At 41.5% G+C, this 17,350-nt stretch overlaps 1 protein-coding gene across 1 annotated transcript; it reads left to right on the top strand.

The window, feature by feature from the left end:
• The first annotated feature begins 5,771 nt into the window (after positions 1 to 5,771).
• On the top strand, positions 5,772 to 13,876 carry gatd3 (glutamine amidotransferase class 1 domain containing 3). Its single transcript, XM_029702085.1, has 6 exons — positions 5,772 to 5,990; positions 8,968 to 9,020; positions 9,352 to 9,585; positions 9,754 to 9,846; positions 11,754 to 11,910; positions 13,054 to 13,876. Exons 1-6 carry the CDS (start codon positions 5,877 to 5,879, stop codon positions 13,180 to 13,182), a joined length of 780 nt encoding a protein of 259 aa, XP_029557945.1. The 5' UTR covers positions 5,772 to 5,876; the 3' UTR covers positions 13,183 to 13,876.
• Positions 13,877 to 17,350: the final 3,474 nt, after the last annotated feature.

Below are 17,350 nucleotides of genomic sequence, written 5' to 3'. Positions count from 1 at the left end.
ACTTAACACAATTCATAAAAACCACACCGAAACTGCAAAATACCTCATATCCTGCAAAATGAAGCACTGCAACAAAAACTACATATAGCATTATCAAAATCAAACACTTGCACGAAATAGCACATACATAATTCATATTACCAGATTTGTCTAACCAACTACACACTGTTGGGCATAATGAAAAACACTCATCTTTAGTATGCTTTGCCATAATACTAAAATAGTTCAAATTGTAGGAAATTCTTCAGATGCACAGAAATATTTGTAAATACACACACACGCTGTTGAAACATTTTATTTTTCACCAAACAAGTCAGTGCAACATATAACATAGAAGATATATTTACATTGGACTGAACAAAAATATGCTCACAAAAAACAGTAAACTGAAAAAGAAAATTGCAGAAAAAAATATATACATAAAAAAGAAAAAAAAAGAGGCAAGAAAAATAATTAGGCAGCATCTTGCCGCACAGCTGGGTCTGGCCACAACGCCTCCTCCACATCACAGGCAATATCTTCCCTTGCCAGACATCGAGGGAAGAAGCGCCTTGAGTGCCTTATCCATCCCTGAATCGCACCCACATCAATCTCATCACATGCCTCTTCCATAGCCTGCACAAGAGGCATGCGCACAAAGGGCTGCCGGTCGTATACCTTCCACCGCCAGGCCGAAAATAACTCTTCTATGGGGTTCAGAAATGGTGAGTATGGTGGGAGGTACTGCACGAGAAATGGTGGGTGGTCAGCAAACCAGTTTTGGACTGGGGCTGCACGATGAAAGCTCACGTTGTCCCATATTACAATGTACCGGGTTCTTTGATGGTCTGCATCATTCATACGCTCTGGTGGTGTGAGAATGTTGTGGAGTCTGTCCAGAAATGGGAGAATATGGGCTGTATTGTATGGTCCAAGGTTGGCATGACGGTGGAGGACACCATGCGTATTGGAGATGGCAGCGCAAATTGTGATATTCCCACCACATTGGCCAGGAACATCTATAATGGCTCTGTGGCCAATGACGTTTCTCCCCCTTCTGGCCTTTGCTAGGTTGAACCCAGCCTCATCTATAAAGATGAACTCATGTGGGATTGCATGAGCATCCATTTCCAGTACTCCCTGAAAACAAATTAACAAAAGCAATCAATATGGTGTTATCCAGTACACTGGGAAACAATGTTGCGTGTAGTGTACTGCAGTCAATATTGTACTTACATCCACATATGCTCATCTGACCTCTTTGTTTCTTTGAGAGTTTCTCTCAAACGGCACCTTATAAAGTTGTTTCATTCTGATTTGGTTTCGCTTGAGAATGTGAGCCAATGTGGACAGACTGACTCGTTGAATGTTGTTGAATATGGTGTTGTCTTGGATGATGTGGCTTTGAATTTCTCGTAATCTGATTTCATTATTTTCCAAAACCAAGTTTACAATGGCAGTTTCCTGTACCCCGGTGAACATTTGGCCCCTTCCTCCACCATGGTTGCGTCTCTCAGTCCTTTAGAAAAACAAAAATATAGGTCTTGGACAATGCAGCCTAAGGATATTTCCCCCACAGGAGAGTAAATTCTACAGGAAATTTGTGCAGTTAGTGTATGACATCAGCCATTCATGAAGTAAACAGGTGTCAGCCAACTGATACACTATGACATGGGGTGTATTACATAGTGTGAAACATTTTTTTGGTTACATACCTGTACTCCAGTCTAAATGTCCGGATGACACAGGCGACAGGAAAACGGCTCAAGTTGAACTGCACTCTCTGTCCAGCCTCTCGCATTGTCAGCCCATGGTTGATGACATGATCAACTAAGGTTGCTCTGATTTCATTTGAAAGTTGTTGTATTCTTTGGCCATGAACTCCTCTACCAGCTCTACCCCTATCTCTCACTCTCACTCTTCCTCCCCATCTCATTCTCACCCTCCCTCTTCCCCTTCCTCTCTCTGCAACGGCTTCCATTGTTGTTGTAAAACAAAAGGTGCTCACCTGTGGTCTTTTCATAGTGCTTACTTCCTGATTGAAGCGAAAAACAATTAGCCATTGAGGTGTTTGGCCAGTTGATACATGTATTAAACCAATTAGCTCACGTAGTATCATTTTGAATGGCAGTGTTTTGAAATGGCAAACATGTGACTTTATGTCAGATTGTTGTGTCTTATGCAGAGAACCGTGTACAGTGCATTTTAAAAAGTGCCATTTTGAATAACAAAAATGTGTGTAAAGCAGAAAATGCATTTAGACTTTTGGAGACTTGAGAAGAGGATTTGCTCTCTGTGTGTCAGTTTAAATAATTGTGCTGTGCGTGTCATTTTAGTGTGTTAGCAATTGGAGAAGAAAAACTGTACTAACCTGTAAGAGGTAAAATAGTAGCGAGCAAGAATTAGGAGTTTGATAATTACTCATGACCAACTCTCCTTGCGTGCAGGATGATGAGGTTTACAAAGTTGGGGAGCCCAACGCCGACCTGGAGGGGATAAACCAAACCCCTGAAGGAAGAGATGGGAGTGAAGGGCCCTATCGACGCTGACTTCGTGTGTCAGGACCACCACATCGCTCACGTCATTAAAGGTTAATATGGGACCTATATTCACCTACAGGTTACTATATACAGGGTCAGTTCCAGTACCATATTTACAATGGACAGGGATACTGGAGTGATACAGGTAGATATATATATATATATATGCCAGCTGTTCTGAGCATGCTCTGAAAACACGCCCTGAAATACCGTCTGGCCATGAGGCTTTTACGAGTGTTGACCTGATTAAAGACTCAGGTCGGCCTCGGAGAGCGAGATCACCCAGTCCTCTGGGTCAGCAGGGGCCCTCATGCACAGCACGGTGTTGTTATAGTCGAAGAATGAATAAAATTAAATGTATTGAGTTCTTCTGGTAGAGAGGCATTGTTAGGCAGATCTGGGTCTTCATTTGTAATTAGTAATGGACTGTAGTCCCTGCCACGTGTCAGAGCCTGTGTAATATGATTCCACCAAGGGAGGCTGGTGAGAGGAGCTATAGGAGGACAGGATCATTGTAATGGCTGAAATGGAAACCGCCACTGTGGGGACAACATCACCGATACATTTCCTAATGAATCTGGTGACGGAGGTGGTTAGCTCTGAACATATTCCAATCAGCGCTAGCAAAGCAGTCCTGCAGCATAATCTCTGATTCTGATGACCATTTCTCAACGGAGCGAGTAACGGGTACTTCCTGTTTGAGTGTCTGCTTGTAAACAGGAAGCAGGAGTACAGAGTCATGATCTGATTTACCGAATGGGGGACGAGGGAGGGCCCTGTATGCTTGCTTGTAGGTAGAATAACAGTGGTCTAGGACCTTATCACCCCTAGTGGCGTTGGAGACGTGTTGATGTAAATTGAGCATCAAGTGTTGTAATGATGTGGAATTACATTTGCAGGCAACTAGAAAAGAAAAGCTGACTTTTTTTTCTTGCAAGTTTTCCTGCTTTTTTATAGCCTCGTACAGTTTGTTAAGTGCCAGCTTGTTATTTTTCTTGTCCTTAAGTGGAATGTCTACTACGTTCATGATAACAGCTTAAAACTCCCTTGGGAGGTAGAATTGACCGTCAGGTAATACAGGATGGGTGAAAAATGTATTGATGGATCTGATGTTAAAAAGTTTTTGTCGGTTATAAGAAATTATAGCGGATACATTTAGTGAAAATACAAGTAAAAATAAATGCCAAAAGCATCACAAAATAGCAAAGTTGGGTCGGAGCTCGCAAAACGGAGGTCGTACAGTATGGCGCCATGCTTCACCATATTTAGTTTATGTCGAGCGGACCTGATACTAATCTAATAAATTTTTCAAACATTACAGTAATTATCGCCAATAAACTATTTTAAATATCTTCCAGGTCACACGTACTGTACATTTATGTGAAACAAAATATATTTTTTTTACCTTCAGGTTACTAATAAAAGGCCACGTTGACACAGACACAAAACCTACTGTTGTATTTTCATGACATGATAGCTAAAATAATTCTGTCAAATAAGTATTTCACTGCATGACCTTGCTGAAACATGCCATGCCAGGTGTCACATTTGCTGGGCACTGTCACTAGCGTCATGACAGCAACACTAGCTGGATGCTATCCACATTAAGACTTCCGGTTTCGGGATTATGCCTTCAAAATAAAAGTTTTCCGATAAAACCATGGAGAATGCTAGAGGCCTCTAGTGGCCAAAGGGCCGTCTTAGCATGGGCAGCGCCATTGAGGGCTTCCACCACTTTAATGAAGCCAACAGGGTGGGACTTCCAACTTAATTGGCTGATCCCTCTTGGTGACCCTTTTGCAATCATTTCCAACCGGGTCATCAGGAGAAATCAGCAAATCGGTAAGAAGATAATTGACTACTTCAAAATGGAGATTACCTCAATGGTGCTACCCATGCTGTCACAGAGGCTATAATGGTACAGAGTCCTCTATCTCTATTGGTAAAACGCTATGCGAATGATACGAAATCAATCTTTTTTGCAGCTTTGCATAATGCATAATGTTACAAATTATGTAAATATATACAGTACCAGTCAAAAGTTTAGACACACCTACTCATTCCAGGGTTTTTCTTTATTTGTACTATTTTCTACATTGTAGAATACTAGTGAAGACATCAAAACTATGAAGCAACACATATGGAATCATGTAGTAACCAAAAAAGTGTTAAACAAATCAAAATATATTTTATATTAAAGATTCTTCAAAGTAGCTACCCTTTGTCTTGATGACAGCTTTGCACACTCTTGGCATTTTGACAAACGGTTGGAGCTTAAGGAAATGAATATCAAGAACATTATAATAGCCTACTAGTAAAAAATATACAATTACAATTAAACCATTTTTTTATTTTTATTGTATAATTCTTGTTTATTTACTGGTACTATTGTTCAAGGATGCAATTTTGAAATGTGATGTTTAAGAAATGTCACTGTATTTTTTATGTGCTGCATTGTACAGGAAAAACAAAAAACAGTTGATTGTGTGTCCATAAAACCAGGGTCCAGTCCACTCACTACGGTCCTTAGAATACAAAACAGATGAGTGAATAAGAAGCTAGGTCATAGCAAGTGTTGCTGGACTTTTACTGTCGTCAAATAGGTTGTATGGGCACCTGGACACTATACGGTACAAATGTAGCACTGTAGAAAGAACCTTACTACCTGTCTCAGCTAAAGTGGGTGGGAAATACTCAGTAAGGTCTCTACTAACCGAATATGATTTGTTTTTGAGGGGGACTGTGTCGTACATATCCAGCAACACTTCATTCTCCACCCCCTCCATAGCCCCCAATGCAATACACTGTACATGGGATACTTATTGAACTGTAGAGAGAGAACTGAGACCCTACTGAATATTTCACTCCTACCAGGCACGCCAATTTTAAGCTGTTTGACCACAGTAAAACACCAGAAACAAAGCTCCATTAAATATATATATATATATATATATATATTCTACAGACCATACTGAGTACTCCCCACCCCACTCTTACAGAATCATTGTTTCTCTATAAGCCAATATGTAATGCATATAATAGTAATTTGGGTGCATTTATTTGACCTTGGAACGTGTTTTAAAATCCACAATTAATGCAAATTTCAGTTAAATATCAACAAATGAGTCATTGTTAATGTTTAGACAATTATTTTCCATACATAATTAATAAATACAGGTTAGTGACACTTTTCTAATATTACGTGAGGGACTGTTATTTTTGAACATTTCCGAAATTCCGTTACCCGGAAGTACTATTTTATTTTCGCTGTCGAGACGCTGATGCCACCGTCCGGCATCTTGTGCGCGTTTAATCAAGGGGTCCCTGTCTGGTTTGTGTACAACTCTGTAGTCGACAATGTTTGCTTTAAGATCACTAGCATTTAAATCGGTTCCGTTCGTAGGGAAATCACAGTTGGTAAACTCGGGGCTTCACACGAGTGCGAGTTGGAGCGGTGCGAAAGTTGCAGTTGTAAGTAAACCTGGATCAGATATAGTGTGTCGAGTAGTGGGTTAGCTAAATGATTCATGTGTGCCAAGTCACTTCTGACCAGTTGAATGTAATATCGGAAATCCCTAGTTGAGAATCACTCAACTCCTCTCTCTTATATTGAGGTGTTGTTGAGTTTGGATAAATGGTCGCACGATTTGTTTTAAGCAACGTTGAGTCAACCAGTCGCTCGCAGCTTTTTAGCAACGCTAGTATTTACACACCAATGTTGCTAGGAATTAACTCGCAAAGCCAGAAATTAAATACAATGTCATTTCAATTCACACTGCCGATTCTTCTTCTTCGATGTGGTTTAAAAGGCAGTTGTCATCCAGTAAATTTTGCATTAACTGCCACCTACTAGACTGGGGTATAACTCTTATACTTTGCATAATTAAACAACATTTAAAATAAATACCATACTCCACTATTTAAATATATTTAGTCCTACTTCATGCCAACAGCCTGAAAGGATGGGACACCACCACTTAAAACACCCTGTAACTCTGATGTCATGTCTCTCACATCCAAATACCTCTCAGCAGCTGCCACCACAACCTCTATGTTCATAACCTCTAACTGTTCTGTCATTGCAGTACAGTTGATAACCGTTACTATAAATACCAAAAATCTAATCTTTCGGAAACATATATCACTTGTTGGTTTATCCCTCTGTACTGGTACAGATCTACTACTCACACCACTCCTCTCAGTATACCTTCCTCTTGACCCATCTTCCTCTATCTTCACTGTCTCAGCATATAACAACTTCTGCACTACTCTAACCCTGAAAACCTCAACCTGCCTCCCTCTCACACGGGACGTTTCTGATCCCCAGACCCATGGGCACCCCTTCAATTAACACTACTTTCCCCAATGCTACACATTCCTTTGTCTTATGCCCTTCTGCACATTTCTCACACCTAGGAACCTTCCTCCTACACACTGCTGCCACATGCCCATAAGCTTGACACCTGTACCAACGTAATGTTTTTGGCACAAAAGCTTGTACAGGATAACTTTTTTATATATCCTACTATCACTTTGTCGGGGAAAGACTCAACATCAAAACTCCAAAAGAACAGACAATGAATTTCTGTTTTATCACTCGCGCCACCCCGTCTGAGTCGCGCCACCCAGTCTGCGTCGCGCCAAAAAACGAGCATCATAAACACTGAATCTTTCCCTTCAGTTGGTCAGCCTTCACATTTACTGCTTCCCCAGTTATCACTCCTTTCAATGGCGCCCTTTTCTTGAGAGCGAAACAATTCACATTTCTTCCCCCCCATTAGTTTAACACCTGCTCCCTCTGACCAGCAGAAACACAACCAATTATCACAAGACCACTTCTGGTTACCCTCACCGATTCCACAGCACCCAACTCTGTTTTCACCCACCCTGAAACTACAAATGGATCAGCCAAAAGGCAAGGGTCCACTTTTTCCAAAAACTTCACTCCTACTGTCAGACTGTTCTTCATCCTGACCCTTGGTTACACACCTCGGGCTATGAGATATTCACCTACCACCGCCGATACTTCTCCCTCATTCACTTCCATTTCTCTTCCTGTCTTTAACTCAGTCTGCTTACATGTTCTACCATTCTTCTTCAACAAACCATCTCCCTTTTTTCCAACTCAACCTCACCCTCTTCCTCCCTCTCGTTTAGACCTCCTCTGCCTCTCTTTGTCCCTCCATTCCTCCTCCGTATTCCAAGTATAACTCTACTTATGATAATACTGCACTTCTGCTGACATACATCTTGTTTTTGTCTTGTCAAGGGACGCCGTTTTAACCGGCTGTCACAATCTCCATACAATCAGCACGAACCCCTCGGGATGTCCACCCTGCCGATTGTCCGTAAGGGTTGGTCCTTATGCAGAGGGAACATTTACAAAAAAAAACATCTAGTAGAACATAAACTGACTTTCCAAACTTCCTCTCAGCTTACCTCATGTCAAAATAAGTCCTGCAAGTGCACAATGCCTGCATAAAAAAAAAAAGGCAAGAACTTGTGGGGGACTTTTATTTTGACATGAGGTAAGCAGAGCGGAATTGACCATGCTGACGAACTGCAGACCCACGTTTGGAAATTCTGTTAAATTAGACATTACATGAATGTACTTTTTACATTTTTTATTCCCCCTACATAAGAACCAAGCCTACAGTCAATCGACAGAGTAAGTTGAAACTGAATGTTGTTTAACTTCTGGCTTCAGGCGGACTATTTCGGGTTTTTTGCAAGCTAGTGCAAACTCGGTCCTCTGGACCCCAAGAGGCACATTTAGGTTTCTGCCCTAGCAATACACAGCTGATTCAAATAACCAACTCATCATCAAGCAGCTGTCGATAGGCCGCCTTGAAAAATGATCAATTCTGAAAATCCTTACCTGTGCCTATGTTTGTCCTCTACAACTGCGATTCATACTTTGAATAAAAACTTTTATAGGATAAAATCGAATTTTTCCTCATTGTGTTAATCAACTGGAGACGTAGCGGCCTGTATATGATAAACATTTTTATTAAAATAATGGATTTCAGCACCCCGTGGAAGGACTGCAGTTGTACAGGACAAACATAGGTACAGGTAAGCATTTTCAGAATTTACAACAGCTCTGCCGGACATTCCTGCAGTCAGTATGCCAATTGCACGCTCCCTCAAAAAAACGTAAAACATCTGTGGCATTGTGTTGTGTGACAAACTGCACATTTTAGAGTGGCCTTTTATTGTCCCCAGCGCAAGGTGCACCTGTGTAATGATCATGCTGTTTAATGGGAAAATGTCTGGGATCTTTTTATTTCAGCTCATGAAACATGGGACCAACACTTTACATGTTTATATTTTTGTTCAGTGTAGGTTTGTTGTTGGAGTTGATCTAGTTTGGCATTCATTTGCCATAAGATAATCAATAATTTCTTATGAAGTGAACAATTATTATTAATGTAAGTCATGCTAACAGGTGCTGTCTGGCTGTGGTGTGTATGACGGAACAGAAATCCATGAAGCATCAGCGTGAGTAGGCCTATTTACATTCTATTCCAAGCCTGTCTTACCATATACAACATGCTATTTACTTGCTTGACAAGATGGCTCAAGCATACAGTGCATATATTTTAAAATTATTATATTTTTTTTATTTAACCTTTTATTTAAGAACAAATTCCTATTTACAATGACGGCCTACACCGGCCAAACCCGGACGATGCTGGGCCAATTGTGCGCCGCTCTATTCATGTACCTGTCGCCTGTGAGAAGTGGACCAGCTCAAGGTGGCATCTAACCTGATTCACACGGTGAACAAGAGGTGCTACATCATTCTCACTGATGTGTGTGTGTGAGACAGGATTCTGGTGCACCTGAGCCGGGGCGGGGCCGAGGTCCAGATGTACGCCCCTGACGTGTCCCAGATGCATGTCATCGACCACGGGAAGGGAGTGCCAGCTGAGAACGAGTCCAGGAACGTCTTATCAGAGTCTGCACGCATCGCTAGGGGCAACATCACAGATCTCGTCAAACTCAGCGTCAGCGACCATGACGCCATCATCTTCCCAGGGGGCTTTGGGGCGGCAAAAAATCTGTAGGTGGAAAAGCGTTGTCGTACCACATTGTTAAAAAAAAAAAAAACGTTAATTCATATCATTCATGTTAAGTATGCCTGCTGTACAAACACTTTGATCTTCTGCATCTCAATGTTTCTCTCTCTGTCCCTCTCAGCCGGATCTGTTTTGCTTGTTTTGTGTGGCAGGTCGACTTTTGCCGTGGACGGTCCAGACTGCAAGATCAACGCAGATGTGGAGCGTGTCCTGAAGGACTTTCATAAGGCAGGCAAACCTATCGGGTCAGTGCTGTCGTCGTTTGTAATAGTGTGCTTGTTGGGGATTGATCTCGGTTAACCAGAACAAAAATATTGTGTAATCTGGTCAGATGCTTGATTATATTTACGTAGTCTGTCCAAGAGCGACTGGCCAAGAACGACTAGGGATTGAGTGCCCCTTGTAATGAATACATTTAGGGTGTATCTCAATATTTTTAAAGTGGCTTCATATTCTTGTATCATTTTCTTCCATTCACACTCATTTGAAGTTTAACAGTATTGGAAAGCAATCAGATGGATGCCTGTACCAGGGATTTGCTTTCACATGCCCACATCTTTTCACAACATCAGGATAGATGAAGGAAAGGAATGAAAGGTGTTTTAGAAAACTTACATCTACTATCAGTTTGTGCTCTAGGTTAAGACGAGAGGATTCTACTATCAGTTTGTGCTCTAGGTTAAGACGAGAGGATTCTACTATCAGTTTGTGCTCTAGGTTAAGACGAGAGGATTCTACTATCAGTTTGTGCTCTAGGTTAAGACGAGAGGATTCTACTATCAGTTTGTGCTCTAGGTTAAGACGAGAGGATTCTACTATCAGTTTGTGCTCTAGGTTAAGACGAGAGGATTCTACTATCAGTTTGTGCTCTAGGTTAAGACGAGAGGATTCTACTATCAGTTTGTGCTCTAGGTTAAGACGAGAGGATTCTACTATCAGTTTGTGCTCTAGGTTAAGACGAGAGGATTCTACTATCAGTTTGTGCTCTAGGTTAAGACGAGAGGATTCTACTATCAGTTTGTGCTCTAGGTTAAGACGAGAGGATTCTACTATCCCTAACTCGTTGTATAAGTGAGGAAGAGTTTTTTTTTTTACCTTTATTTTATCAGGGAGTCATACTGAGACCAAGGTCTATTTTACAGATGAGCCCTGAATTACATAAATTATAGAAAATACAACCATCAAAATATATATCCAAAATGCAAACCGACAGAAAAACAGTCATAAAAAACCCATTGATCACTAATAAGGTCCTCAATCAGCTTTCTGAATTGACATTTTAAAGATTGTTTCAGGAATATGGTGCAAAAAAACTAAAAGCTGAATTATCTAACTATGAGTTACCCATCCCTGAGACCAGGTGTGGGTTAGCTTGTTGTGTCATGAATCTTGTTCTGGAGGCAGCTCTGCATAGTGTCACTAGCTAGCACAGCCACAAAGTCGTACAATCTCATTTTAAACCTGACCTTATCCACACTGCTAGCCTTAACCACACTGCTAGCCTTAACCACAGTGCTAGCCTTAACCACACTGCTAGCCTTAACCACACTGCTAGCCTTAACCACACTGCTAGCCTTAACCACACTGCTAGCCTTAACCACACTTCTAGCCTTAACCACACTGCTAGCCTTAACCACACTGCTAGCCTTAACCACACTGCTAGCCTTAACCACACTGCTAGCCTTAACCACACTGCTAGCCTTAACCACACTGCTAGCCTTATCCACACTGCTAGCCTTAACCACACTGCTAGCCTTAACCACACTGCTAGCCTTAACCACACTGCTAGCCTTAACCACACTGCTAGCCTTAACCACACTGCTAGCCTTAACCACACTGCTAGCCTTAACCACACTGCTAGCCTTAACCACACTGCTAGCCTTAACCACACTGCTAGCCTTAACCACACTGCTAGCCTTAACCACCAAATGACCAAAAAGCAATTTTTTGTTTTGTTTTCAAACTGCGTATAGTAGCTCATATGCCTAAAGGTTAGTAATGATGTTCGGTAAAGATGGAGTTTTTGTAAAAAGTATTTATAAATTAAAACATATCAATGTATCCACCTATGTGACATCAGAGGGCCAACCTCTAAACTAAGCTGGTCACATGGAATTAGTACATTGTCCTAACCTGGCTATATTTAACCTAGGTTGTGCTGTATCTCTCCTGTGTTGGCTGCCAAGCTGCTTCCTGGCGTAGAGGTGACGGTGGGGCACGAAGAGGAGAAGGGGGGCAAGTGGCCCTATGCTGGCACTGCTGGGGCTATTAAGGCTCTGGGAGCCAAGCACATCGTCAAGGAGGTCACCATATCCTTTCACATGATGGATTATAAATACTGAACACAAATATAGACGCAACATGCAACAAATACTCTAGTTACAGTTGATATATAATGAAATCAGTGAACTAAAATATATTAATTAGACCCTAATCTATGGATTTCACATGACTGGGAATACAGATATGCATCTGTTGGTCACAGATACCTTACAAAAAGGTAGAGGCATAGATCAGAAAACCAGTCAGTATCTGGTGTGACCACCATTTGCGTCATGCAGCGCGACACATCTCCTTCGCATAGAGTTGAGGCCTGTGGAATGTTGTCCCACTCCTCTTCAATGGCTGTGCTAAGTTGCTGGATACAGGCGGCTACTTGGAACACGTCGATCCAGAGCATGTCGATCCAGAGCATCCCACACATGCTCAATAGTGTCTGGTGAGTATGCAGGCCATGGAAGAACTGGGACATTTTCAGCTTCCAGGAATTGTGTACTGATCGTTGAGACATGGGGCCGTGCATTATCATGCTGAAACATGAGGTGATGGTGGCGGATGAATGTCACAACAATGGGCCTCAGGATCTCGTCACGGTATATCTGTGCATTCAAATTGCCACCGATAAAATGCAGTTGTGTTTGTTGTCCATAGCTTATGCCTGCCCATATTGTTCACAATGTTGACATCAGCAATTTAACACTTTACATGTTGCATTTTACATTTTGGTTCAGTTTAGTACTTTTGTTTTGTGGTCCTCTAACTCAGTTGGTAGATCATGGCGCTTGCAATAGTGGGTTAAACTCCCATATGTTATAAATGTATTTATATAACTAGGTAAGTCAGTTAAGAACAAGTTCTTATTTACAATGACTGCCTAACCAGTGGGTTAACTGCCTTGTTCAGGGGCAGAACGACAGATTTTTACCTTATCTGCTGGGGGATTCGATCCAGCAACCTTTCGGTTACTAGTCCAACGCTCTAACCACTAGGCTACCTGCTGCTCCAATTGTAAGTATGCTAAATACTACATGTACTACAACATTTGTCAAAGGCAATGTGAAAAGTATGTTACAAAGTTACTGTAATTTAAGCTTTGCTGTTTTGATGTGTGATTTTGGTTAGCCTCTGTATCCCTGTCGCTGTGTGTGACCCTTGACCCTGAGTGTCATCACGAGGCCCACGTAGACCAGAAGAACAAGGTGGTGACATCACCAGCCTTCATGTGTGAGACCCAGCTGCACCTGATCTTCGACGGCATCGGAGCCATGGTAACCAACGTCCTCAAACTCAGTGGAAAGTGAAAGAGCAGAACAGTTTATACCTAAACATCATAGCAAATAGCAATGTTGTCCACGACAAATCCACTTCACCACTAAACTATATGGAAGGAGTGTGCTCATTATGTTTCATTTCTTTAGATTAGTTCTATGTTGTTTTACAGCTCTCAACAAAGTATTCGTCAAAAGCTTTAGATTTTTATTAAATGGTGCCAGTATTCAGTGAAAGTTATTATTTTGTATATTTTTGCAGGACATCTAGAGAATATTAATTTATTATAATAATAAACTACTTTATTCTGCTAACTGCATACAGGTACATTTCCCTGTTATAGGAATGGAATGGAGTTGTAGAGTTGTAATTTAGAGAAGTGCTTCTACTTCCTGTATTGTCCAGCAGAGGGCGCTAACAGGCCACTGGCCACTCAGTTCCAATGCAAACGTGTTGAGATTTCCCCCCTCTCGCTCTCTCATTCACAGATTCAGAGCAGGTGTATGAATTTATTATCTCTAAAATCATCTGTGTTTCCAGGCGAATAAGCTATAAATATCTCAACTGCTGAAATCAGATTTAAAAAAATATATAAGATTTTCATTCAGACTTGAGAGAACTTGCGCTAAGGAAAGGCAGTGTTTAGGGAATGGCTTTATTTACCTGGAGTCATGCATATTGTCATTGAACTCATGTCTGTTGAATAAAGAGATGTCAGTGAACTCATCATGTATGTGGAATGAAGAGATGATGTTGTCAGTGAACTCATGTTTTATTTATTTAACCTTTATTTAATTAGGCAAGTCAGTTAAGAACACATTCTTATTTACAATGACGGCCTACCAAAAGGCCTCTTGCTGGGATTAAAAATAAAATATAGCACAAAACACACATCACGACAAGAGAGACAACACTACTTAAAGAGAGACCTAAGACAACAGCATAGCAAGGCAGCAACACATGACAACACAGCATGGTAGCCACACAGCATGCTAGCAGCACAAAACATGGGACAAACATTTGGCACAGACAACAGCACAAAATTCAAGAGAACAATGCAGCCACAACTGTCAGTAAGAGTGTGAATGATTGATTCTTTGAATGAACAGATTGAGATAAAACTGTCCAATTTGAGTGTTTGTTGCAGCTTGTTCCAGTCGTTAGCTGCAGCAACTGAAAAGAGGAGTGACCCAGGGACGTGTGTGCTTTGAGGACCTTTATCAGAATGTGACTGGCAGAACGGGTGTTGTATGTGGAGGATGAGGTCTGCAGTAGATATCTCAGATAGGGGGAAGTGAGGCCTAAGAGGGTTTTATAAATAAGCATCAACCAGTGGGTCTTGCGACGGGTATACAGAGATGACAAGTTTACAGAGGAGTATAGAGTGTAGTGATGTGTCCTATAAGGAGCATTGGTGGTAAATCTGACCCCCGAATGTTAAAGTACATCTAGCCGCTCGAGAGCACCCTTACCTGCCGATCTATAAATTACGTCTCTGTAATCTAGCATGGATAGGATGGTCATCTGAATCAGGGTTAGTTTGGCAGCTGGGGCGATTACGATAGAGGAAACCAAGTCTAGATTTAACTTTAGCTTGCAGCTTTGATATGTGCTAAGAGAAGAACAGTGCACCGTCTAGCCATACTCCCAAGTACTTGTATGAGGTGACTACCTCAAGCTCTAAACCCTCAGAGGTAGTAATCACACTTGTGGGGAGAGTGCCATTCTTCTTACCAAACCACATTACCTTTGTTTTGGAGGTGTTCAGAACAAGGTTAAGGGTAGAGAAAGCTTGTTGGACACTAAGAAAGCTTTGTTGTAGAGCCTTTAACACAACATCTGGGGAGGGGCCAGCTGAGTATAAGACTGTATCATCTGCATATAAATGGATGAGAGAGCTTCCTACTGCCTGAGCTATGTTGTTGATGTAAATTGAGAAGAGCGTGGGGCCTAGGATCGAAGCCTTGGGTTACTCCCTTGGTGATAGGCAGTGGCTGAGACAGCAGATTTTCTGACTTCATACACTGCACTCTTTTGAGAGGAAAGTAGTTAGCAAACCAGGCCAAAGACCCCTCAGAAGCACCAATACTCCTTAGCCGGCCCACAAGAATGGAATGGTCTACTGCATCAAAATATTTGGCCAAGTCAATAAAAATAGCAGCACAACATTGCTTAGAATCAAGGGCAATGGTGACATCATTGAGGACCTTTAAGGTTGCGGTGACACATCCATAACCTGAGCAGGAAACCAGATTGCATACCAGAGAGAATACTATAGACATCAAGACAGGCAGTCAGTTGATTATTGAGTTTTTACAACACTTTTGATAAACAAGGTAAAATAGAAATAGGCCTATAACAGTTAGGATCAGCTTGATATCCCCCTTTAAATAAAGAACGAACCGTGGCTGCCTTCCAAGCAATGGGAACCTCCCCAGAAATGAGAGACAGGTTAAAAAGGTTGGAGATAGGCTTGGCAATGATAAGGGACATGGGCTGCTGTGAGGAGGAGGGTTTATTCTCCAGGGCTTTAACCGTTTTTCAGAACTTCCTGGGGTTAGACCCACAGAGAGAGAATTGCTCCTTAATAAAGTAACTAACTTTGGTCTTCCGAATAGCCTGAGTGCACTTATTTCTGATTTGCCTGAACGAGAGCCAGTCAGCCTGAGTATGCATGTGCAGAGCCTTTCGCCAAATGCAATTCTTGAGGTGGAGTAACTCTGCAAGATCACAGTTGAACCAGGGGCTGAACCTGTTTTTAAATTCTAATTTTCTTTACAGGGGCGTGTTTGTTAACAATACCACTAAAAAAATGTAAAAAGATGATCCAAGAGTCTTCTGATTCTATACCATTTTACAGAGGCCAGTTCATGAAGGAAGGCTTGCTCATTAAAGTTTTTTAGCAAGCGTCTATGACAAATCAGGACAGGTCGTTTCACTGAGCAGCCATTACGAACACAGGCTGTAAAACAGTGATCACTAAGGTCATTACAGAAAACACCAGACTGATACCTATCAGAATTATTTGTGAGGATAACATCAAGGAGAGTACACTTTTCTGGGTGTTTGGAGTCATAGCTTGTTAATAATCTGAGAAAGATTTGGGGAATCCCATTGCTTTAGGACTTGGTCAAGTGGTTTAAGCATGTCCTAGTTTAGGTCACCTAGCAGGACAAATTCAGACCAAGTGTAAGGGGCCAGGAGAGATCTTAGGGCAGGTAGGGTACAGGCCGGTGCTGATGGAGGACGATAGCGCCCAGCAACAGTCAACAAAGAGCTATTTGAAAGTTTAATGCTTAAAACCAGCAAATCAAATTGTTTGGGGACAGACTTGGTGGACACAACCGAGCATTGAAGGTGATCCTTGGTAAAGATTGCCTCTCCACCACCTTTGGAAGATCTGTCTTGCCCCAAAAAGGTTTTAACCAGAAAGGTTAACATTAGTATTCAAAACACTCTTCCTTAACCACGTCTCAGTAATATAGACGTGTCAGTGAACTCATCTCTGTGGAATTTGGTATTTTGTGTATTTTATTAGGATCCCCATTTAGCTGTTGCAAAAGCAGAAGCTACTCTTCCTGGGGGCCCACACAAAACATGAAACATAATATAGAATGACATAATACAAAACATTAGACAAGAACAGCTCAAGGACAACTACATACATTTAAAAAAAGGCACATGTAGCCTACATATCAATGCATACACACAAACTATCTAGGTCAAATAGCCTACATATCAATGCATACACACAAACTATCTAGGTCAAATAGTGGAGAGGTGTTGTGTGGTGTTGCTTTATCTGTTTTTTGAAAGCCAGGTTTGCTGTTTTATTTCAGCAATATGAGATGGAAGGAAGTTCCATGCAATTAGGGATCTATATAATACTGTACGCTTTCTTGAATTTGTTCTGGATTTGGGGACTGTGAAAAGACCCCTGGTGGCATGTCTGGTGGGATAAGTGTGTGTGTGTCAGAGCTGTGTGTAAGTTGACTATGCAAACTATTTGGGATTTTCAACACATACATTTTTCTTATAAAAAGAATAAGTGATGCAGTCAGTCTCTCCTCAACTCTTAGCCAAGAGAGACTGGCATACATAGTATTTATATCAGCCCTCTGATTACAATGAAGAGCAAGACGTGCCAGTCTGTTCTGGACCAGCTGCAGCTTAACTAGGTCTTTCCTTGCAGCACTGGAC

This window comes from Salmo trutta, chromosome 20 (assembly GCF_901001165.1).
Source record: "Salmo trutta chromosome 20, fSalTru1.1, whole genome shotgun sequence".
NCBI lineage: Eukaryota > Metazoa > Chordata > Actinopteri > Salmoniformes > Salmonidae > Salmo > Salmo trutta.
This window is presented reverse-complemented; position numbering and strand designations above follow the sequence as displayed.

Coding starts and splice junctions, on each gene's coding strand:
- gatd3 (XM_029702085.1), top strand. CDS start 5,877: ATGTTTGCTTTAAGATCACTAGCATTTAAATCGGTTCCGTTCGTAGGG. Junction 9,021..9,351: donor GAAATCCATGAAGCATCAGC/GTGAGTAGGCCT, acceptor TGTGTGAGACAG/GATTCTGGTGCACCTGAGCC. Junction 9,847..11,753: donor AAGGCAGGCAAACCTATCGG/GTCAGTGCTGTC, acceptor TATTTAACCTAG/GTTGTGCTGTATCTCTCCTG.